This window comes from Lonchura striata, chromosome 8 (assembly GCF_050655825.1).
Source record: "Lonchura striata isolate lonStrDom1 chromosome 8, ASM5065582v1, whole genome shotgun sequence".
Classification (NCBI taxonomy): domain Eukaryota; kingdom Metazoa; phylum Chordata; class Aves; order Passeriformes; family Estrildidae; genus Lonchura; species Lonchura striata.
Window position 1 is genome coordinate 16,515,254 of NC_140710.1, and position 23,441 is coordinate 16,538,694.

General features: G+C 38.8%; 2 protein-coding genes across 4 annotated transcripts in view; one reads left to right on the forward strand and one right to left on the reverse strand.

The window, feature by feature from the left end:
- HFM1 (helicase for meiosis 1) overlaps positions 1–2,827 on the reverse strand; it is a 57,529-nt gene extending 54,702 nt beyond the window's left edge. Inside the window, exon 1 of the mRNA XM_085586451.1 lies at positions 2,687–2,827. The gene's annotated coding sequence lies outside the window, so the exon portion shown is untranslated. The remainder of the gene's footprint in view (positions 1–2,686) is intronic.
- Positions 1,128–20,937, forward strand: CDC7 (cell division cycle 7). 3 transcript variants are annotated; one of them, XM_085586443.1, is made up of 12 exons: positions 1,128–1,193; positions 2,708–2,859; positions 5,011–5,097; positions 6,726–6,861; positions 7,493–7,586; positions 7,699–7,841; positions 9,522–9,771; positions 10,315–10,410; positions 11,375–11,553; positions 12,759–12,841; positions 15,716–15,865; positions 16,815–20,937. In XM_085586443.1, the coding sequence occupies exons 2-12, from the start codon at positions 2,766–2,768 to the stop codon at positions 17,189–17,191; spliced, it is 1,689 nt and encodes a 562-aa protein (XP_085442569.1). In that variant the 5' UTR covers positions 1,128–1,193; positions 2,708–2,765; the 3' UTR covers positions 17,192–20,937. The 3 variants fall into 3 exon arrangements, with proteins under 3 accessions (XP_085442569.1, XP_085442570.1, XP_021382050.4); XM_085586444.1 differs by having other exon boundaries at positions 5,014–5,097; XM_021526375.4 differs by having other exon boundaries at positions 1,128–2,859.
- The last annotated feature ends 2,504 nt before the right edge of the window (positions 20,938–23,441 follow it).

The following is a 23,441-nucleotide window of genomic DNA, read 5'->3' on the forward strand; positions in this document are numbered from 1 at the left end:
TTGGCCTCCTTTATTTTGTCATTATACCTCATTTTATTAATGTTTGGTATAATCTGCTTTTAAATACAGTCACACTTAACTGAAATTATTGAGCTGGCACACTTCACTAAATCTCAAGGTGCAGTACTGACTTCTTAGAGCCCTAAACAGAAAGTGCAAATGAGAACAACTCTTAGAAAAGAAGAACCCACACATCAAACCAAAACCTGCTCATCTCAACGTCCTCCTTCTAAAATGTATAATAGGAAGCACAACTTAACAAAAGTGGTAGACCCTGTTTCTGCATTTGACAATTTGTTAACCCAAGTACAGCTTTATAGCAGGTAAAGCCAAGCTAGAACCCTTGCAAACTTTGACAACCCCAGGCTTAGCTGTTATTTACCAAGGGCTGCGTTTACAGATCTCTGCCTGAAATATTCAATAAACAAGATTATTTTGGTTCATATTCTAGTGAACAAGAGATTTATGCATTATCAAGTGCAGTGGAGCTACTCTTCAACAACAGTAATATTATTTTGTCTTTAAAAAAAGAAGAAATATTGACCAAAAATGGGTAATAGACAAGAAGTGCTAAATTATTTCATTTACAAACATACAACTGCATTAGTTTCAATAAAATCCAACTACTCCAAACATCAGGTAACCTTACACTGAATAGTTTCAATAGTTCTTCCAAATCCTACTCATTGCTGGACAGCAGCTACAGCCCTGACCGGAGCCAAGACGGAAATTTAATGTTGAATTCTGTGCGATCCTTTTTGTTGTGTATTCAGGCAGTACGGCAGAGCTGCAAGCCAAGCCGTTCCCCCGTTACAATGGCGTAGGTGGAGCCATTCCTTGGCCTCTGGGACGTTTGACTAGATTTATAGCGCAAGAATTTACCGGGGGCTTGGGCTGTTTCGCAACAACCACACGTAGGACACGAAGTCTAAGGGACGAACACCACCGTGGGGCCCGGAGCGCGGCGGGCGGGGCAGTCCCGCGCGGGGCAGTCCCGGCGGCACAGGCCGCGCCCCGCGCCGCTGCGCGCGGGCCCCGCCGCTCCAGCCAATGGCAGCGCGCCCTTCCCCGCCCGGCGCCGCCATTGGCCGGGGCCGCCGCTTCCGCCGAGGGCCGGGATTGGCGGCGGCGCGCGGGCGCGAAAGGCGGCGGCGGCAGCAAAAAGCAAAACCCCGGCGCGCGCCGGTGCCCGCGTGAGTGCCCGTCCGCGCGCGCGTGTCCCCGCTCCTTCCCCTCCCTCTCCCTCATGCCGCCCCGGGGCCCGGCCCGGCCCGGCCCGCTCCTCTGGGGGTCCCCGCTCCGCGCGCCCTCCGCCCCTCAGTGCCCGCCAACCCCCAGCGGCGGCTGCCCGCCCGGCCGGGGTGGAGCCGAGTGACGGCTCCACGCGGGAGCCGCAGGGCCCGTCTGTAGCCCGTGAGCCCCGGGCCGCCGGGGAAGGCCGCGGTGTGCGCTTGGGCCGGGGCCCCGCTGGCGGGCGCTGTCCCGTAGGGGCAGTGGCGGGCTCGGCGCGTTGCCGCTCTGTGTGGCCCTGGTGACACCAGCAGCGCGCACGGGGCTTTGGCTGCGGGACGGCTCTGGCTCGCCTGTAGCCGGCGGCTGTTCTGTATCAGTGTGTGCAGCCCTTGTGCTGCTGCTGGGGCCATGGTGCTGCCCGCTCGGAACAGGGGTATCTGATCTGCCTCCTCACCCTAGCAGCGGGAGTGCCTGCCTGTGAGAGATCAGCACCGGCTCCAGTCGCGTTCCAGCGCTGTCCAAGTCCCTCTCCACCAAACCTCCCGCAAAAAACGGGGCTCGAGAAAGACGGCTCCTGCCTCTTGTCCCTGTTGTTACACAAGGATGACAGCGTAAAGGCAGCTCAAATTCTTTGGGGACAAAATGTATTTCTGGCTCCATAGCTGAAACAGATGAATCCTTGCATCAGGAGTTTTTCAGAATTTGTTTCCCCCACGTGGAAAAGTTCATCCAGATCTATAAAGGTTTAGCATACTGACAAGGAGGGAAGGCTTTTGAATAGAACTAGTTTTGAGTAACTGTTAAGAGCTGCTGCTTCCAGGCTCATTTATCACTGGTTGTTCTGCCCTGGAAGTCCCTGCCACTCTTTTGCTCCTGAAAAACAATTATCAGGTTTTTTTGGTTTTGTGGGGGTTTTTTTGTTGGTTTTTTTTTTTTTTTTTTTTTTGGATTGTACAGTTTTAGTGGACTTCACTAGTTCATAGTTTTATGTGGTGTTTCCAAGATTTGGGAAGAAGCATTTCAAAATAAGCATGTTCTATTTTTCTTGTGGTGGGAGGGCAATGAACAATTATATTTTGTTGAATTTATCTAGGAGGGAGAGATCTCTCTTATGGAGAAGATATTTTTTTCTCTTATACTTTCTTTCAATCTTTCTGACTTTCTATAGCTTTTGCAGTGTGCAGTGCAGCTATTTCTGTGTACATCAGCCTTTCAAAGCAAACTTTAGGGAAAAGACAATGTTTAATGTGAATGAGGAAACATGAGAGATGAAAATCAGTTGTATTTAAGCGTATCCTGCAGTCTTCCTTCCCACCCCCATCCTCATTGCTTTACTGGTTTACTGTTTCACTTGGATGGTGGGTACACTTTCTTTTAGTTTGCACAGAGGAACTCCTCAGACTCCCCTAAATCTCATCTCAGGAACTGACTGCAGGGCTAGGAAGTGTCTTACCAGATATGCTTGCTCCCCCAGGTGTCCAGAAGTGGCCCTCGAAGTCTTGTATTTTTTTTCACTTGAGACTTGTTTTGTGATGGAGACGGTGTTGAAGTCTCCCTGTGATGAACAGCACCCTCAGCAGGCTGAAGAATTCCACGGGAATCTTGAGCAGAGCAGCAAGGTTTCAGGTATGTGCTGAAATAGGGATTGTGAACATTGCATTTTGTTGCCGATATGCTGCTTCATCACTTGGGGAAATGTCAGTATTGATTATAAGCCTTTCTGTATAAGATTTTGCTAAACCTACTATTAATATATTACAGAACATGTTATTATAAGAGGATACCAGAATGAAAAAAAGGCAGCCCTTGAGAATAAAACTGACCAGACAAGTGCACAAACCCAGTATTTTGCCTTTTAACCTATAATCACCAGCCTTATGCTTCAATAGATATGTTTATATCTATAAAAACACTCTTGTTTTTCTTGTAGAAGTTGAACTGAAAGAGGTTTTGTTGGTTGTTTCTGAGTCTCTTTGTGTACCTGAGTCTCCACTTTCTGTACAATGCTTGCTCAGGAATCCCTGATGGTCAGCCAGTTCATAGATATAATGGCTTCTGATTTTTTTAAAATACATAATCCTCTCTTAGACTCCTGCATATCCATGCCCAGATTGATGCTGAACAGTGTTTGTATTGCTTTGCAAATAGGAGAAGAAATCACTTTAAAATCTGGTCATAGAAAATGCTGGCTAATATTATTAATATTATTTCTCTGATGGCACAATGACTTTATGTTCTCTGTACCCAGCTGAGGATTCAGGACCCTGGAACAGATCAGGTGATGTTTACACTGCTGTCCTTCAACAAGGACAATCACTGACTTTTTCCAGCACTTCTCTCTTTCACACAAACCAGCTCTGTTGAGCTCCTAAATGCTGTCAGTGCCTTGAGTAGGCACTGCAGCCTCTGCCACCCTGCTTGAAACGGTCTGACAGCTTTAACTTTCTCCAGGGAGGAATCTGAATTCAGTGTTGGACAAAATGGAGTATCTGGCAGATTCTAAAGCAGTTGTTGAGTTAGTTCTCCATGGTTGTTAGGATATACTCAGGATTTTTTCATTCCTGAAATATTTCACAAAATGTCTTAAAACAATTTGAAGAGGCAGAGAGAACAACATAAAGGGTAAAAAAGGAATGTAAACGGATAGTTAAGTGAGGCAGCAGGTTTCAGTTGTCAGAAGCATTTTTAGTATGTTAGTTTTTATAAAATCTTGAAATAAAAAAAATTAAATTGAAAGTTAACTATGACTTGAATTACTAGCTGATTTATTGGGTTTTTAGCAGGAAGAAAGTGTTCTTCAGGCAGTTTTTGTTATTGTTTAAAGTAAGCTACATAGAAGGCTAGGGATGCATGTTAATATATGCTTTGATTCCAGCATATCTGTGATTAAAAAAAAAAATCTTATTGCTTATGATTTACTGCCTTGGTGAAACATGGTCCATTTTTACATATATAATACATTACAATTTATCTGTTTATGCTCAATTTAATCTGTTATTTATTTTTAGGATGAAAAATGTATACACATTTGATTGACTTTTCACAAATACCTTTTTGTGCTTTGTTCTGTATACTAAAATATTCTTTACCCCTGGCTTCACAGAAATTAGTCACAGCTTCTACACAATTTATAGCTTCAAAAGAAGTGAATTCTTCTGTGGGGTACAGAAAAGGCTTGAACAACAAGGATTTGTAAACTGAATGGAAAACTACATCATTTTCTTGAAATAATACATCCTTGTCGTGCCATCTAGTGATTACAGCATGAAGTGCAGCAGCCAAGATGCAGAGCAAACATGGGCTTTGGTGCCAACTATTTTAACTAACAGTGGGAAAGATGGCATTACCAATTTTTAAAATATCTAAAAAATACTGCTTTTTCTGCATTTGTGATTTGCATATGATGGATTTACACTTCTGCTACAGAATCAACTGTTACAGTTTTGCCTTTTGTCAATTGCCCTTGCAAATCCTATGTAAACATTTAGTGATGAGGTGTGGGTATCCTAGGAACCAGGCAGCTTTTGCCCTCTTGGAGTCTGCTGTCAGATAAGTAAAAATGTGTAAATGCTGCAGCTTAGAAAGAAGTGTGATGAAGAACAGCAATACCAAGTGTCCACATGGTAATGTTAACAGGATGGAAAACCTTTGTGCTGTTTTTTCCTTTGTGTATGTGAGTCCACAGTCCTATGAAATGTAATTTGTGATCTCCAGAATAGATCAGATATTGAATCAAGTAATAAAATTCCTAACTTATTTTCCCCATTCTTCCCACAGCAGGAGTAAAAAAAGATATTGAAAAACTTTATGAAGCAGTGCCACAGCTTGTAAATGTGTTTAAAATAAAGGAAAAAATTGGGGAAGGTAAATGTTTCATTTTATTTTGCTTGGAGTTAAGATTTCTTTTGGCATTTCTAACTTAAAAAGTGTAAATCTAAGATCCTAATATACACAATTTAAGCCAAATGCCTTTTCTTGACTTATTACATGGTCTCTAGGAATTCTAATATGCTTCTGAGCACATAGGTGTATTAATTAGGAACACTTTCAAGATATTTTCTTGAAAATCTGGTCTATTAAAGCCTTGCTAAAAAAACAGCATTCCAATTTTGGCAATTAAAAATTTTTGATGTAGATTCAAGTAAATAACCTTAAAAATCCCTTCTTTTTCTCCCTTACATGAGAAATCTACTTACATGTAGCTGTGTTCTGAAATACTTAATTGGTGATTCTTAAGTTAGCTTTGTTTCCACTACAATCTCTTGGGCAGAAGTGGATAAGGAAACTGAAATGTTGGAGCTGCTTTACTTAAAATTGAACAACTTTTTATTTTTGAAGATTTATGGTATCAAATTTTAGAATGCTTGTGTTCCCATTGCCTTCAAAAGACAGTATTGCAAATACCTTAAATTAGTGTCAGGCATGACTATAAATAGATTCAGGTACTTCTGAGTGTGGGACTTCAGCACTTAAAAGATAGTGTAATTAAACAAAATTTCTGGTTTTACTATTGAGAGCAAACAGTATTTTTAAAAAATACCATTTGCAGTACAACAGCATTATGAGAAAACAAGCTTCAGCTAAGGATTCCACTCTGGAATCACTTTCATTTTAGCAGTTCTCACCTCCAAAAATAATATATTAAGTCAAATTTGGTAATCCTTGTTGATGCAATCAATTCTGTTCAGGTTTGTTTGGGATTTTTTTTTTTTTAATGCTAGCATGAAGTATTTAGGTTTTGCTGGTATTTTGTTGTATGTTTGCACTCAGACTGTTGAACCGGCATGATGCAAACACACTACTTAAAATGTAATCAAAAGTAATATCTATTCTTTATTGATATGGAAGAACACTTCAGCTTGTATGTTCAGATATCTCAGACCATTAGGATCAATTAACCTCCTAAGAGGCTTGTTAGGATATCCTTAAAATGAAATGGCTGGGTAAGCTTATCATACAGGCTGAACACTCCCTGTCTCAAGCATGTGTATCACCTTGGATGTGGTAAAATGCTCTGGGCAAATAAACAGTGCAGTAACACATCATGTGGCAAGCCTTACTTTATAGATAAGGTACAGAATTAAGGAAAACATAACAATTTCAGAAGTGCTTTGAATAGCAGTGGCAGTGCTTTCCAGATCAGCATTATATAGTCCTCTTACATTGTAGGGAGAGGAGTTAAATGTCAGATGAAAGTAAGCTACCTAAACAAGAAAGCAAATCAAAGACAGGAAATTTACATTCAAAGAGCACTGTGTCCCAGGCAAGTTAGACAGTGTTATATTTGCATTTTTACTGACACAAAAAACTTGTATACAAGATCAGTATATTCAGTAGTAGAAAAAAGGAACTGAATTTTTTTTTTCTAGAATCTGCTTTTGATGTAGTATCAAGTGTACTGCAGGATTGTGAACAGTTAGATCACTTCTGTAAAAATCTGCATTGACCTAATTAAAAATTTTGAAGACAGTGGTTTTCTCCTTTGTTTACAGGTACTTTTAGCTCTGTGTACTTGGCCACAGCACAGATGCAAACAGGATATGAGGAAAAAATTGCTCTGAAGCACTTGATTCCGACCAGCCACCCTCTGAGAATAGCTGCTGAACTTCAGTGCCTCACAGTGGCAGGGTATATAAACAAAAAAATATGATTTTCATAACTGTTGAGTGTTGTCTCACTGTTCTGTATTTATTTAAATTTTGATTTGTTTTTAACCGCACACGTGTATATTTTTTTTACTGAGAGCAAATAACAAAATTAGTGTCTTACCTGTAATGGATGCCCTTTGCTGCTAATCTCGGTTTCGAGGGGTACTCTGTTTACCAGCTGAGAAATTCCATTATATATCTTTGTGGTAACAAAGTTCCAGTTCTGAAATGCTTGGAAAAAAAAATCACTTCATTAGAAAATGTGATTTAGGAATGGATACTTGGCAGAGTATGCTGATTAGCACTTTCTTAAAGTAGTAGGATCATAAAAGTTAGGGCCTCTGATAATTGCAGTGGTAACTACAAACCACAGCCCCACAGATAATCTGTAGAGTTCTGTTCCAAATTGCGGAATGGAACATAAAATGGAATTCAAATGGAACATAGCAGTGAGCAGCAAGAGCACAAGTACTGATTGCTGATAAGACTGCTGTCAAAATATAAGTTAGGATTATAAAAGACAGCCTGACTGAAGTTTTCATTTTGAAGAAATAAAGGAAAATAAACATCCATCTTCTGGTCTTTGTTCAGTAATATTGCTTTTCTCCTAGGGGACAAGATAATGTTATGGGAGTTAAATACTGCTTTAGGAAAAATGATCACGTTGTTATTGTTATGCCATATCTGGAGCATGAATCCTTCTTGGTGAGTCTTAGACTTTTGATATGGAGTAAAACATTTAATTAAAAGCAGATGCATAATTATTCTATAATTATTCTATGAGTCTATAAATTACAGTATCCAAATATTCTTTCAGGACATTTTGAGTTCCCTTTCCTTTGAAGAAGTGAGGGAATACATGTTTAATCTGTTTAAAGCGTTGAGGCGCATTCATCACTTCGGTATTGTTCACCGTGACGTCAAGCCCAGCAACTTCCTCTACAACAGGCAGCTAAAAAAGTGAGTCTGGCCATACTGTGATTTCATCTGGGGATGTGTGCCTTGGCAGAACAGAGTCAATTAGGCTTTCAGGCTTCTTTCCTTCCAGCTCCATAACATGTGCTTAAATAATAAAGCTAAAAATGTGGTGTTTTATTTGTAACATTTTTCTTTCACTGTCAAGGGACTTAAGAAGGGAAGGGGTTTTTTTACTTAATGTAGTATCTACTTCATGGAGTGACAAATACCTGATAAAATGAGGATTTTACTACTGAGTAAAAGTACTACATTTTCAAATAAAAATGAGAAGAATAAAATATGTTGGTTTGTTTTAAATAAGAAAGTTAATTGTAACTTTCTATGCATTGTGGTGCATAGAATGATCCTTGTACATTTTTAATAGTGGATGGAGTAAAACCGATACAGGTAAGATAGCTGGCTTTGGGCTGTTTTCACCTTACATTGAATTAATGTTTATAACTAGTAAGGTTGGCTCTTTTGCCTGCAAGTTACGAAGTTTAAAGATTGTAAAAAGTGAGGAACTGCTTCTTTGTGAAGAGCTGGAATTGACAGAATGCTTCAGTGCAAGCAGTCCTATAGCTGTATTTGTTAGTAATGTGCTTGTAAAGTTGAGACACTGAGGTGCTGGAGTGTGTCCAAAGCCAAGCACTGCGAGGAGGTTGTAGTAGGATGCACATTCCCAAGTAAAAATCATGATAGGAAACAGCCTCAAGTTGCACCAGGGAAGGTTTAGGTTCGTTATTAGAAAAAAGTTTATCAAGCATTGGAATGGGATGCCCAGGGAAGTGGTTGAGTCACCATCCCTGGAGGAATTTAAAAGACCTGTAGATCCAGCACTTAAGGACGTGGTTTTGTGGGACTTGGCAGAGTCGGGTTAACAGTTGGACTTTTAAAGATCTTTTCCAGCCTAAATGTTTCTTTGATTCTATGAAGTGAAAGTTTATAGGGGAGATTTGATTGCATTTTGCCAAACCACAAGCTTAAAAGTTTGAGAAATACTGTTTTGGTTTTTATTTTTAATCTGTCAAAATGAGCATGTACTGTCATTTTGCTCTTACAGTGTTTTTTGGAGCCTTAATCTCTACTTTGTGCATAGAGGTGTGGAGTTGAGTTTGAGACCCAGGGACAGATGGATTATTTCTCTACTTTTTGTAGCAAAAAATAATTATTTTAGAGACAAATCTGAAGTGTGAACTAATGTAGTCTTACCTGTTTGAAGACCAAAGTAAATTCCAGTAGTATTTGACAGAACTCTGTCAAAACTTTAAGCACTGTTGGTCTGGTTTGGCTTCACTACTACCTTTGTCCTCTGCCTATGGGAATCCTGCAAGAGTCAAGTCTCTTGTACATCACTGCTGGCTGAAGGTTCAGGGCTGTAGGATTCTAAGAACTTCAGAAAGAAGTTGCTGGAAATATATTTTTAACACCTTTGGAGGAAGGATGCACTTGATAAGATTTTGGGACAAGAAACAATGAACAATGGTGTAGGGTGAAAACATTGAGGAGATAGGTAAGATGGATCAGTAGGAAGAGAAGGAAGAAAATAGGACTGTGATGCTGGCAACAGTACAGATAAGCAACATTGAATGAAATGTGAAAGAATGATAAATAAGTAATGAATAGTAAATAGAATGACTAATAGATATTTTGTGACTCCTGATTCTGAATTTGTCTTTTCAGGTATGCCTTGGTAGATTTTGGCTTGGCACAAGGAACCCCTGATACGAAAATTGAGCTTCTTAAAACTGCCCACTCTGAAGACCAGCAGGGAAGTTGCTTGCGAACTAATCCCATTGTAACCTTGGGAAATGGGGTTTCTGTCAGTGTCACAGCACCTAAACAGATAGCTCAACAGTCAGCTTCAAAAGCAGCTGATAGAAGGTCCAGCTCGCTTTCAAAAGTACAGATGAAACAAGGAAGAGGAGGAAAGGTTCTCAGTCTCTTTCATTAGCGTTTTTGTATATGTTTAATGTGTTCCTTCATCCAACAGGGGGAGATGCAGTACTTGCACAGAAGCTGAGCCTGCAAAGCAGCACACTGTTCATTGTCTAAGGAGCTGCTTCTACATAATTATTGGCTTCATCATTATCTGTTAGATGTAATACAATGCTGAAGGCTGTATAAACCCTAACATGAGTTACTATTTAGGCAGCCTTAAATCCTTTTTGAGAGATATGGATGGGGAAACTCCTCCCCAAGCCAATAATCATTCACCTATGTTTAGTTACTAGTTGCATAACAAGTGCAGTACAGACTACACTAGGATTGTCTTGGGGCACTTCAGAGGTGTAACTGGTTTTGTAAACATGTTTGCTATTCTGTCTAGACCATGTTTCTTCATCCACACTAACCTGATGCTTGAAAATCACTTACGTGTAGTTGTTCTTGTTTTATGACACTCCACACTTTGTTTTGTCATTGCCCAGATGCCTGTTAAACAGAATCCTTATTGTCCCTTTTGTTGGTCTTGTAGGAAGACTCTGTGCACCATTCTGTCCAGCGCTCTGTCTTTGGAGAGAGGAATTTCAATGTCTATAGCTCCACATACCAGGAGAACTCAAGCACAAAAGTAAGAAGCATTGACTCAACAGTAGGATCAATCTGCTACATATTTGAAAAAGTATAGAACTGGTTGTTCTGTAAGGCTGAGTACTGCTCCAGAATGCTGTGGCACTAAAAGGTTTTGAGCAGACTATTAAATGTGTCTTTCCTGAAAGGCTCAAAGAATTTTAAATTTCTGTTTCAGTCCCTTTTGAAACTCAAGAAGTTCTGTAGTTGTCTCCCTAGCTGATCTTGTTTGGATGCTAAGTTAATGTTTTTTCCTATACATCTATCTATGCAGCTAATCATAGAATCACAAAATAAAGTGAGTTGGAAGGGACCCATGAGGATCATTGAGTCCAACTCCTGGCCCTGCATAAGACACCCCAAGAGCTATACTGTGTGCCTGAGAGCATTGTCCGAACACTTCTTGAGCTCTGTCAGGCTGGTGCTGCGAGCACTGCCCTGGGGAGCCTGTTCCTGTGCTAAACCACTCCCTACTTACCTCCTGAAATTTAAAAAAAATTATTTTGCAGTTGAAGCTGAGGATAAACCTTGTAACTATTTTTTTGTAATTAGTATTTAATATGACAAGGGAGAAACCCCAACTAAATAGAGGGTTTGGTTTACGGTTTGGAGTTAATGTCTGTGTGTTGCTGTGTCATTTCATATTTTTTCTTATGTTGAGCCAAAAAAAGTCTTGAAACACTATACTAGCTTGAAAAATATTTGTCTTGTAGCTTCAGAATATCTAATATATATATTTTTTTGGTAAACACTGAAAATGTCTTCTGAAGGGGAGGAAGTCAGGCTATCTAGAAATTCCAGTGTCTGTTTTATAGTAGTTTTGATACTGTTAAAGAGGTTTGCTGTCTGTTCTGAAATTCTTGTTCATCAACACCCGTTAAGTCAGTATTTTAGGAACTGTCCTATCTATATGTAAAGGGAAACTTCTTAAATATGTCACCTTCTCTAAAATATCTCCATTGCAGCTCATAAAACAACCAAAGATGATAGATGTTTCATCTAGGAAGTTAGTAACAAAGAAGAAGGTTATTTCTACCAAAACTGTGAGCAATGGGGCAGCGAGGAAAGCTGCCAGTGGTTGCCCTTTAAACGTGCACTGTGACTGTTATGCAACGGACAGAGTTTGCAGTGTTTGCCTTTCAAGGTAATTTGCTTTGATAATGTTGTAAAATTGTCTGCTCTGCTGTCAGGCAAAGTCAGAAACTTAGATTTACTGGACTGCTGATTTAGTAAGTGAAAGATAGTATTTAATCTCTGCAGCCCTTAAAACACTGAGTATGCTCTTTTTAAACAAAAATAGTTCATGGAATTCATGGATTAGTTCACTGCTATCTGCAGCTAGAAAGATTCACTGGTAATTATTTTCTTGTTGTTATTTACCTACATGTGCTGTATAAAATCACTTGAGTTGATTACAACACTTAGAAAAGTGTTTTAAATTCTGTCATTCAGTAGCTATCTAATAGGCCTAAATTATAGCAACAGTTAGGATTCTGGAAATCATGAAATGTAGAATTAAAAGGAAGCATGACTGTTTTGTATTTGCTCATCTAAGAAACTAAGAGAATCACAGAATGGTTTGGGTTGGAAGGAACCTTAAAGGTTACCTTTTTCCAAACGCCCTGCCATGGGCAGGGGCAACTCCCACTAGACCAGGCTGTTCCAAGCCACATCCTACCTGGCCTTGAGCACTGCCAGGGATGGGCTTCCACAGCTTCTCTGGGCAATCTGTTCCAGTGCCTCATGTTGGAGAATCTTAGTAGCCGAGTTAAACTCCACCCTCTGCAGGTAGTTTTAGTTATGATCTACTATTGCCTTTTATCCACACACGATCTTTTAAATAATGATAATCTCACACCTTTTAGTTATTCTAACAAAAAGTAAATGCTTGGCAACACTCAGAGCAGCCCTTAGTTTGCTCTGCACTAACACAAAGCCATAGCATCCACATTCAAGAATCTCATATACTTTTTGCCTTGGGTTAATTAGCCTCAGCTTCAAAGTTTCCCATGAAAACAAGCCTTTAACAAAAATGACACTTCTGTTAGATGAAACTAAGAAAAGGTGATTGTGAATTAAGTATGCAATAAGTATTTTTCTGGTATTATCTTATGCTAGATAATATAATGAAAATATTATAGACTAGATAATAAGGTTTTTACATGTATATCTTATGATTTCATGCTAGATTAGATGCTTCAAACCTCTGTAAAACTTGCATAAAGCAGGGTTAGGTTGTTTACACATCTTACACAAGTATATTCTAAAAATAACAATAACTATTATTAGATCTAGAACTTACGTACCAACTTTTATATTCTAAATATATTATTTGTCTCTTATTACAAGGCGTCAGCAAGTGGCTCCCAGGGCAGGAACACCTGGATTCAGAGCACCAGAAGTATTAACAAAGTGCCCCACTCAGACCACAGGTACTGCCAACAGATGCAAACAAATGGCTTTTTTCACCTTTTCATCCTTCTCATTTATGCATATTTTGTTGTCTTTTTTATGTGAGGATTTTTTAAATTTTTCGAAATTCATTTTTCATCCTTTCTAATGCTTTTCAAGTATTTCTTGATTTTAATTAAAAGTTTATTACTCTGAGGAAGAACAATTCAGGAATATTTTTCCTGTGTTTGAAACTTGAATATGTCTTTATTAATTTGAGAGGTAGTGCCATGTGCAGGAGTTGAATACAATATATTTTAAAAGACAAAATAATTTTTTATGAAGTTTCTTGGCTTATTTGTTCAAGAAAAATCTTGAATAAATCTTGGGGAGAGGGAACATTGTTTAGCCTTTTGTAGGCAAGTTGCAACATATGCTACCATAGCAGGTATAATTAATGATGTAATTGCAAATGTGTTCTAGAAAGCATTATTTAATGACTTTTTATCATATTTTTATTTTTTGCTAGTGGTTTAAGTAGCTGGTATGTAAATGTCATCATTTTTTGAAGTAAAACTTGAATTTCCCTATGTTAAAATTTAGTTAATAAGATTCAGTGGTTTGGGTAAATATTGGGGAAGGGCAGAAGGATGTTTAATGCATTACCTGGTGCAAGAAAGGTGGGAGAGGTTGTGCCTACTTGCAGGATGGAGAACCAATAGAAGCAAAGTAACCCATTAAATATTTGGTGTATGGCCAGGAGTTCTGACTTAGAAAAAAATACACATAACCTCAAAAACTGGATTTAAAATATAAGGTTTTAGCCTTTTTTTTTTTTAATGGCTTTTGAGAAAGTTGTCAATTTTCAGTAGAGTACGTAAACACACTCAGAATTAACAATATACTTGATCAGTTTATGCCTAGATAGCTTATTCCTGTTTGAAACAACATGTATGCTGTGGGTATGACTGGGATCCAAAGGTATGGCAGCTTGTTTGGAGTTCTTGTGCCTCTGCTGTAACTGCCAGCTTTATGGGCTAGCAGTCATCCAGAAATCTAGGATAAGTTTAGACAATCTCTGAATCTGTCTAGACAGAATTGAGGCAGAAAGAAGACATATCTAGGAAATCTTGGACACGTGCTGGTGTTAAGCACGCTTTCAGATGGTTCTGTTCTCCAGGGTAATGAGATTGAGGCAGAAAGTAGGGGTAAATCTAGACACCCTTGGGTGTGGCACCGACATCCCTGGTCTGAGTCAGTGGTTCTGAGCTCCTGCAGTATGTCAAAAAAGGCCTTAATTAGAACTGGGTACTCTAATACTAATTTTTAGGATACCATGTTTTATTTGAACTAGCGAGTATTACTGTCAACTTTCATTTGGGGCTGCTGGAATCACCTCCTTGTACTCCTGCCACTCTTACTCCTGGTTTTGGCCTCTGTGCTGGCTGTTATTGGCTGAATCCAGCTGACTCTACCCAGAGCTACCATAGCACATCTGACCCAGGCTCACAGTGCTGGGACTACAACCCAAACACCCAAGTTGAGGTCCAGTTACACTTTCCCTTGGTTTGTCCTTCTCTTGCCCTTTCCTCACTAGCTGGGTAACACTAGACAAAAGCATAGGAAGGAATCATGATTTTGATGTCATTCCACAAGATATTGTGTTCTGCTGATGATCACAGCTCTTCCACAATTGTAGGGCCAGGATTTACTGCCCACTCAGATGGATAAAGACTCCTAATTTCAGCAAGAGTTACATGATTAAACCTTTTCAGAGGTCTTGACCTTGATTACTCCAGCTTACCCAACCACATCCTCAGGGGGATGCATGGCCCCTCAAACAGATAGTATTACTGTTTCACTGTTGGAAAGATGATACTAAAACTTTTTTACAGGAACTGTGCAAAAGGCTGAAAACCTTTCCACTGTAAATTGTGCCAAATTATTAACTTGGATTTTTATTTTATAATAAAAGACATAAAATCTGGTTTTGCAACTAAAGTCAACCTAATACCTTTTTTCCAAATTGAAGTCTTTTGCTGAGTTTTTCTAATTAAACATCCAAATTAATTACTGCCTGTTTAGCTACTTACTTACTTTTTTCAATAGGACTAGGATGAATATGCCTCTATTTCCCAACTGTTAATTTTTCTTCCTGGAATTTGAGATCCTTCAAACTCTCTCCTTCACTTTCCTTGCCATCTCTTAAAATGTGCACCTTAGTGAGCCAAAAAAATTATGGCAGACAGGTGTTCTTATAACTTCCAATACTGAAATTTCCATCAGGCTTTGGCCTCTATCCCCAGAGTACTCGCTGTACTCTTCGTAACACAATGAAAGTGATAAATAACTTTGAACTATTATGGTTTTTAAACTGCCTATCTTGTCAAGTGAGTTCATATTAGAGAAGAACAAAGTTCATAATAAGATAAATTTCTTAGTACTGCCTACCTGTGCCAGCTTCAATTCCCAAAAAATTGTTTCACAAACATTTGTGAGGTTTTTTTTTTTATTTATAACCCTTATATAAGGGGTCATAAACCTTATATAAGGTTTCCTTCATAGGAAATAAAGTTAAATATATATCAAACAAGCCATTTCATTTGCCCCCTCTCATCTTCCCAGGTAAAACAGCTTCAAACATTGTTTTAGTTCACTTTAAGTTTAGTAAGTTAATGGAATTACTCCTATGAAAAAACTCCCTCTGCATTGAAGTAGGAAATTATTCTTCAGTCTCATTACAGAAATTTCCACTCTTATCTGAAGTATTATCTATATGATCAAAGTCAAGAAGTACTTCAGAACATAACTTTTGCTGATAGAAACTTTTCAGATCATAATTTATTTGTAAAGTTGAGGTTTTGTTTGTGATGAAATTATGAGTTTAGTTGTTAATAAATTTGCTTTCCTTTCAGCAATAGACATGTGGTCTGCAGGAATCATATTCCTTTCTCTGCTCAGTGGACGGTATCCATTTTTCAAAGCAAGTGATGATTTAACTGCTTTGGCACAAATCATGACAGTTCGTGGATCCAGAGAAACCATTCAGGCTGCTAGAACTTTTGGTATGCAAGCCTTAGTTATGGAGGAAGGGGGGAAATGTTACTTAATACTGTGATTTATAATCAAATTTTTTTTGGTGTAAATACATATATTTTTAGGTTAGAGAGAAATTTTGGAAGTAAATCACATTTTTGAAGTCTATATTGACAGACTTTTAAGACAGTTTTGTGTTTTTCTGTCTTTTACAATGTATGTATGGGGTACTTGGTCATAGTTTTCCCAACCTGTCTACTGCCTTTCACTAAGTCAGGGCTACTTGAGGTGAAGTATGCCAACGAAATGTTTCTTACTGGCATTTGGTTAGAATTCTTGAGACAGTGTTTCTATTTCTACAAAATTTGGCCTGGAGGCTTAAGTCAATGTGACTTAAAATTTAGGTGATGTAAACCTTGCTTTTGTGCCCACCCCTTCTCCCAAAAGGCCTAGTAACACAAACAAACAAGCTAAAAACCCAATACCCAACAGCTGGCCTGTTTAAAAAAGACACAATCACCACAAAACACAGAATATTCAAAAAGCTTTCCCCTAATTGATTGCAGGCTAAATGCTGCAGCACTTGCTACCTGAACATGTAACTGCCAACATCAATTTTCATTCTCCAGACAGAGGTGTAAAAATCAGGGTATTTAAGTGTCTTCAGTTCTGTTAAAATGACAGTGAAATGCAAAAGCTGGTGTACAGTGTGGCTGACAACCTGTCACCTCACATAACCCAGAGCTCTTTGTTCTGAGCAGAACTGAGATGATGACCCCTTCTAACTTTCAGGGGCTGCTTCTGTAACAGCAGGGCTGGTGTGGAGGTGTGGGAGGCTGGATTTGGTTCTTTGATAGATTTGGGATTTTTCTTTCATGCTGGTTATAATTTGAGACATAAAGTTTGTCTGAAACAAAAGTTACAGTTGCATAGAAAGTATAATAAAATGTGGCTTCCTGTGCAACTTTTTTCCCCTAGGAAAATCAATTGTGTGTACCCAAGTTGTCCCAGCTCAAAACCTACGAACCCTCTGTGAAAAGCTGAGAGGAACAAATAGCAGCTGTAAGAGATCTCAGGGGGAAGGGCCCAGCAGGTCTGACAACACCACAGCTTTGTCAGTTGCAGCAGACAAACCTTGTGCTCCTGAGACACTTGGAAAACAAATTCAACATTTACAGAATTTTCAGGAAAGTGATGGTGCTTTGGAAACGAAGGCAGCTGACATGAAAGGATGGGATCAGGTTCCTGATGAAGCATATGACCTACTTGATAAACTACTAGACTTAAACCCTGCAACAAGAATAACTGCAGAAGAGGCTTTGCTGCATCCCTTTTTTAAAGACATAAGGGTCTGAGAAGATAACTTACTTTGTTATTCATCTTAGATGTTTTGTGTGGAAATGAAATACTGAGGCAGTTTTACCTTGTTGCCCTCAACATTTACACTCATTGAAATAACATCACACTGTGCTCTGAACTACTGAAATTTTGTCTTGTACAGTTAGACTGCAAATGTCAGTTTAAGAAATACTTGCAGATGCAAAAGTTACATAAACATCACTAACATGGGTCTTATCCTAAGACACTTCTGAGAGGTTATTGCTGTGCATACCTGTTCTCTAAGAAAGTTAACTTTGATCAAAAACAACAAAGAAAAAAGAGTTTCATAAGCTCTATGCTTAATTCTTGAGGTATTCCCTTAAAATTTACAAGTTTGCCTTAAGGTAAGACTGAAATAAGAAAGTGTTTGAGGGACTTTTTTCTGTACTTGCACATTTGGTACATGAGGGACTGAAAAGGGAACAAAGCGTATTCATTTTGTTCAGACTATTTTCAGAGAACAGTATTACTTTGGGAGTGTTGCTAGAGGAAAGGCCAGGTGCTGCAGATTATATCATCAAAAGAAAAGCATAACTTTTAAAAGTACATTTTTGTTCCTGTCTGGCCTTTGCTACTTAGAAAATAGTAATAAATGCAGTTACTCATTTTACATGTGTCCTCAGTGCCATGGGTGACTGTCAATATTCCGCAGCTGCCGCCTTCCAGGATGTCTTGAGTGCCAGGCATAGGTTTGATTTCTGTTATGGAAACTGATTTCTTAAAAAATAACTGTTCAATAAATGATTTGGTTTTATAACTTCAGAAGCTTGTCTAGAGATGCTTCTATAACAGTCAGGTAAAGTTTTCCTGTGGGATGTTTCTGTTCAGGGAGTCTTCCACATTGATTTCATGCATAAATTCCTCAGTAAGAGGAGACACTTTGGATAGCTCTAGTTGTATGGCTGTTATAGTGGAACTATCCTAATCATCATGGAACTTACCACAGAGTTAGCTGGCTATTGTCTGGTCCTAAGGAGGAAAATCCCATACCTTCAATGTGCAAAGTAAGCTACATCATGTTCAACAGAAGTTTCTCTAAACCTCTTGATGATTCTGGAGACTGAAACATAATACAGTGTTTGTTACATAATACATGTATGTTTCTTGAGATGCTGATGGAATTGCTATAGGAGGTTCTGGCCCATTCTGAGAAAAGATTGTTACTTTGAAAATTCTTGTAAAAAGCTTCTCATATGAGCTGATAGTTATGATAGTGCAAAGATCCTGACCAGGATGGGCTGAAGAGACAAGATTTCAATATTTTTGAAATCTCAAATACATACAAAATAATGGCAATGTTGCTCTGTTTCTGGCATTAGCTATTAGGGGAAAAATATTTTCAGATGTCAGAATATTGATTGCAGAAAATCTTGAAACCCTCAAGACCCTGGGGCCCAGGTCTTGTAATTTTTGCTGTTTATATAATTTCAACACAGCACGTCACTGAGAAATTATTTATCTAAAGGAACTGTGGCCAAATTTGGCAAGCAAAGCTGTCTGCCAGTGTCTGCAGATGTATTGTTTCCTCCTACATTCACTCATGCTTGCCTGTGGTCTTGTGAGAGCACCAGCTGACAACAAGCAAAAATATGTCAGCTATCTCTTTTGAGCTTTCTAAGCAACTTCAGCTCTTAAGCTTCCCTGCTAACAGCCTTCAGTAGCTCCTTCCATCAGACCCACAACAATTAACCTCTGCATTCCTTTAAAAGCCAAAAATGAAAAATTATTGCTAATGGTATTTTTACCAAAACACTAAGGGTAAATAAAATTTGTAAGGAACAATTTTAAGCTCCGTATATTCCGTAACAAGCTGGAAAAACACATTGGCATTCCTTTTTCCAGCCAGTTATTTAAGTGTGGAGAATTATTTTTTCAAGTGGAAGGATGAAGTAAAAAGAAAAGAGTGTTTGAACTAGCATATGCTAAGGAAGTACTTTGTGCCACACTCTACAGAAGCAGCAAAATGCTAAATGTAATGGGCTCTTACAGGGACAAAAAAAAAAAAAAAAAAAAAAAAAAAAAATATGAAGGAAAATAGCAAGAAAACACTAGGGCTGAGCAGTGGTTGCCACTGGATTTTCTGCCTCTCTGCTGTGTTTCTAAGAATCTCTAAAAACCATAGGTAAGAGCCGAGTACTAAGATTCCTTTAAAGTTCAAATACATGATTTGAGATATTCATAAACTGCACTTGAATATTGTACCATGAGAGCTGCAATTAGACAAAATTCTGCACAGAAATTACATTGTTTCAATGAATGTTCAGTGGCTGTGAGGCCACAGCTGGGTTAGTGTTAAGTTCTGGACACCATCTATGACAAGGTTAGTAACAAACTGGGCAGAAACCAAAACGGCAGCAAAAAGCTGCAAGGGCTTGGAGACATGAACAGAAATTGATACCTAGAATTCTGAGAACAGACTGCTGGGAGCAAATCTAAATACATAGGAAAGACTAGTTTATTCTCAGTACCAAGCCAGACTAGGTGAGGAAACTGTGACACGTTTATTATGTTCATCCTAGTTGAAAAGGACAACAAATGCATACTTGTTTTTATTTTCCTAGCACCTTTCTGGCCATTACATTCTACTAGTGAGCAAAACACAAAGAAAAAAATCTTTAGAGCTTGCCTCATATTTGTTGGTGATGAAGAGGTATGTTCTGAATGAGGTGATATAAATAGAGTCTTTGCACTCAGCATGGAACACCTGAATTTTTTCTGCCTCATGAAGGCAGATCACACAAGGCAATATAAGTAAAAGAAAATAACCTAACAAGCCAGTTTTCTCTTGTTTGCTCAGTTTTATACCACATTTAAAAGACAGCTTGGCTGTGTAGAGAAAATGACTAACCATTCACTTAATAGAACAACAGCATTTTAAAGGAAATTAGTACTTAACAGCTTGATGAATTCCTAATCTATAATGAAACTATGCAGCTCAAGTGGTAGACATATAGCAAGGACTAGTCTCTTGAGACATTACTGAAGCAATTATCTTCCTGCAGCACAATTGTAAATGTTTTTTTGGTTGGGTATTTCTAATGTTTAATTTTATTAGAGGACATAGTAAATTATTCTACTAACGTAGCCACAGCATGTTCACTTCTGAATTCTCTTGTAGCTTATCCAGAAAACAGAACATGTCCCAGGTCAGTGGCAGTACATATGTGGCTCATACCCCTCTCTGCTGCTGCGTTCCTGGCTGGCCAGTTCAAGGGGTAGTAAATATTTAAATTGGCAGCCTGCACACAGTGGGTGGAAACTGGATAGTCTCTTTGATCATATGCTTACAAAGGCCAGCATATAGAATTTTGTTTTCCTGGTAACAAAGTTCTGGTACTGCTGGGCTGAGGGTCCAGTAAATTGGATATTTTGCATCAGCATAACCTAAATAATCAAGGGTTTTTAAATATGCCTGTTGTATTCTCAATTCTGCCTCTCCATGACTCAATCCTTTTTACTTTCATGTACACTGACTGCTAGAATTATCCCTATACAATGGTTCATTGTATCATGTTAAAAACTAACCACTATATGCATTCCTGAGTATCCCCAGAGTATTGTTTATTCCATTTATGGAAGGACTCACATCTTCCTGTGGGGATATGTCAGGGAAGAGAGTGGTTTTGTTACATGTTATTTGGTTTCTTGCATAAAGTTCTTCCATAGTTTTCAGAAGAGTCAGATTTTAATCTAATACCTAATTAAACATCTGTTTCAAAAATTCTAGTGCTAAAAGTGTTTTGCATAAGATATTAATTTGATTCCTGTCTTTTATATGGAATAAACAAACTAATTGTAACAAATAATGCATAATTAGTTTTACTTCTTGATGTGATAGGGATGTAGCCCAACAACTGACATTAAAAAAAAATCAGGATCTTAGGAGGAAAGGTTTAATGATTGCCACATGTCACATGTAGCAGCAGGCAGATCATTGATAAAACCTCTCTCTTACTTCACATTCCTGTTTTTTCTCTTCATGTCCCCCAAAAAAATCCACTCAGGTGCACTCTGTTGCTATAAGGCATTTTGCTTTAATAATCCTTTTGCTGCTTTAAGTGTTACTGTGTATTATGTGAATAGTACCAATTATTTCTAAGTGTCCTGGGAGTCCTCTCGAGTCCTGCTTCTGTTCTCCTGTCTGTTTAATTGTTTCAAAGAGCTCATTTCCTTATCCAAACACCCCAACTCGAGCTTGGTGGTAGAGTTAAGAAATGGTAGAGTTCTCTGTGTCATTTCAGTTTTCTTGTCTGTAATCTTATCAGATCTGGGAATGCCAGTTTCAAAGAGAACTGCTGAAATTTCTACTGTGTGAATATACATCTGTTAGGAGGAAAGCACTGAGGGGAGACTGAGCAGTGTGAATCTCAAGAGGACACAAAATGCTACAGCCAGCTTTTTTTCTTGTCCTATAAACAATATCTTTTTCCTTCACCAGATTGAGCTTCAGCTATAAAATGTTTTCAAACTTTCTTTCAAAACTCCAAGAAGTTACTCCACCTTCTGATGGCCAGCCCACTTCCATGTGGGGCTCCTTCCACATCCCAGAAGTGAGGGGATTACAATGGCTCACTTACTGCAGCAGGGAAGACACACAGCATCATAGAATATCCAGAGCTGCAAGGGACCTACCAGCATCATCAACTCCAACTCCTGACCCTCCCAAGAGTCACAGCATGGGCCTGAGAGTGTTGTCCAGATTCTTGAAGTCAGACCTACGGAGGACCTTTTTGTTCTTTTAGTTCATTTAATGGGTTAAACTGTGGTAATTTACTATGGGCAATTCAGCAGGACACAGAGTTGTCCTGTACACAGCTTACAGCCAAGCAGTTATTGCCTGCTGGGATCCTTCATAATCTGGCATATGTTTTCCATTGCAGATCTGCTTACAACTAGTTCTGGAACTCTGCAACTTCAGTCACGTTCATTGCAGTTGCTTAATGAAAAAACAGTGTGCAGTTTGAATTTATAGGTATTTACCCCAGCTGTCTTTGTAAAACTGACAGTATTCTCAAATACTCACTTATAGGCAGCCTGTGCTGGGAGGGGAAGAAGGTCTGTGTTCATTACCTCAAGCTCAGCTTTTTGTTTGCTAAAAATCAATGCTTTTATTCATTTGCTGCATTATGAGTTACATGTGGTAAGTCCTCCATCACAACAGCAAAAAGAGGACTGTAAAATCTGTGGTAAATTACTTTGGTCAAGGATACAAATATACTGGATCAACAGTGCTCCAGAAGTGCATTCCCTGGCCTTATTTCAGGGCTTAAAATGGAGACTTAATGTTGGGCTTTTCCTTGAAACATTTCCATGGAGATTCATCACCTACAACTTTCATAGAGCACATAAAACTGATTAATCAAGGCCTATTATCTGTAGCCATTTTGGAATCTAATGAATATGACAGGACATTACTGAGCCACTGCATCTGATGGCTGCTGAAGTACCAAGCTCCTGCTGTCACACTGCCCATAGGAATACATACTGATTCCTGGAGATCAGAGCAAAATCTAGACATGCATCACTCCGCCTATGACCTCCCCGTAAAATGTGAGGTAAAAAATTAAAATTACCAGCCCAGTTGTTTTTCACATGGTGGCAGACCATAATCACAGTTTGTGAGATGGTGTTTAGTTCTACCAGGTATTAATTATTCAAAAGAGCAATATCATCCTGCTTACAACACTGGTTTTAACCCTGTAACATTTGTATATCAGGGCACGAATTGCTGAGACAAGCCACACATTAAATTGTAACTACAAGATCTATATGTCAGCTTCAAGTGCCTCAGTACATGTTAAGATTTGGCATGCAAACCTGAAAATTAGATTTACTACAGAATTTTCAAATATTAACGTCACTCATACCCTATCACTAGCATCAGCCTGAGTGAAATGCTAATTTGAAATGTTCAAAGAATTCTCAAAATATCCAGGGGAGAAATACATTGCTGCGATTCAGCCAAGTGCATGTAGTCTGGATTAATCCCAGCAGGTCTATTTTCTATCTTCCAGTGCAAAAAGCTCCTTGTGAATTTACTGGAAGTTATGAGGCAGGCTTCTGCAAAAACTGGGACTCCATTCAATAAGAGATCAAAAGTAAAATTCAGGTAGCATAAGAACTACACCTGTCTCTGCTAGTTTCAGTGTTTGTGGCAGGGGAAACCGATGGTCCCAAAAGCACTGCAGCTGGCCCAGTTAAAAAAGCATCACATATGACTGAGCA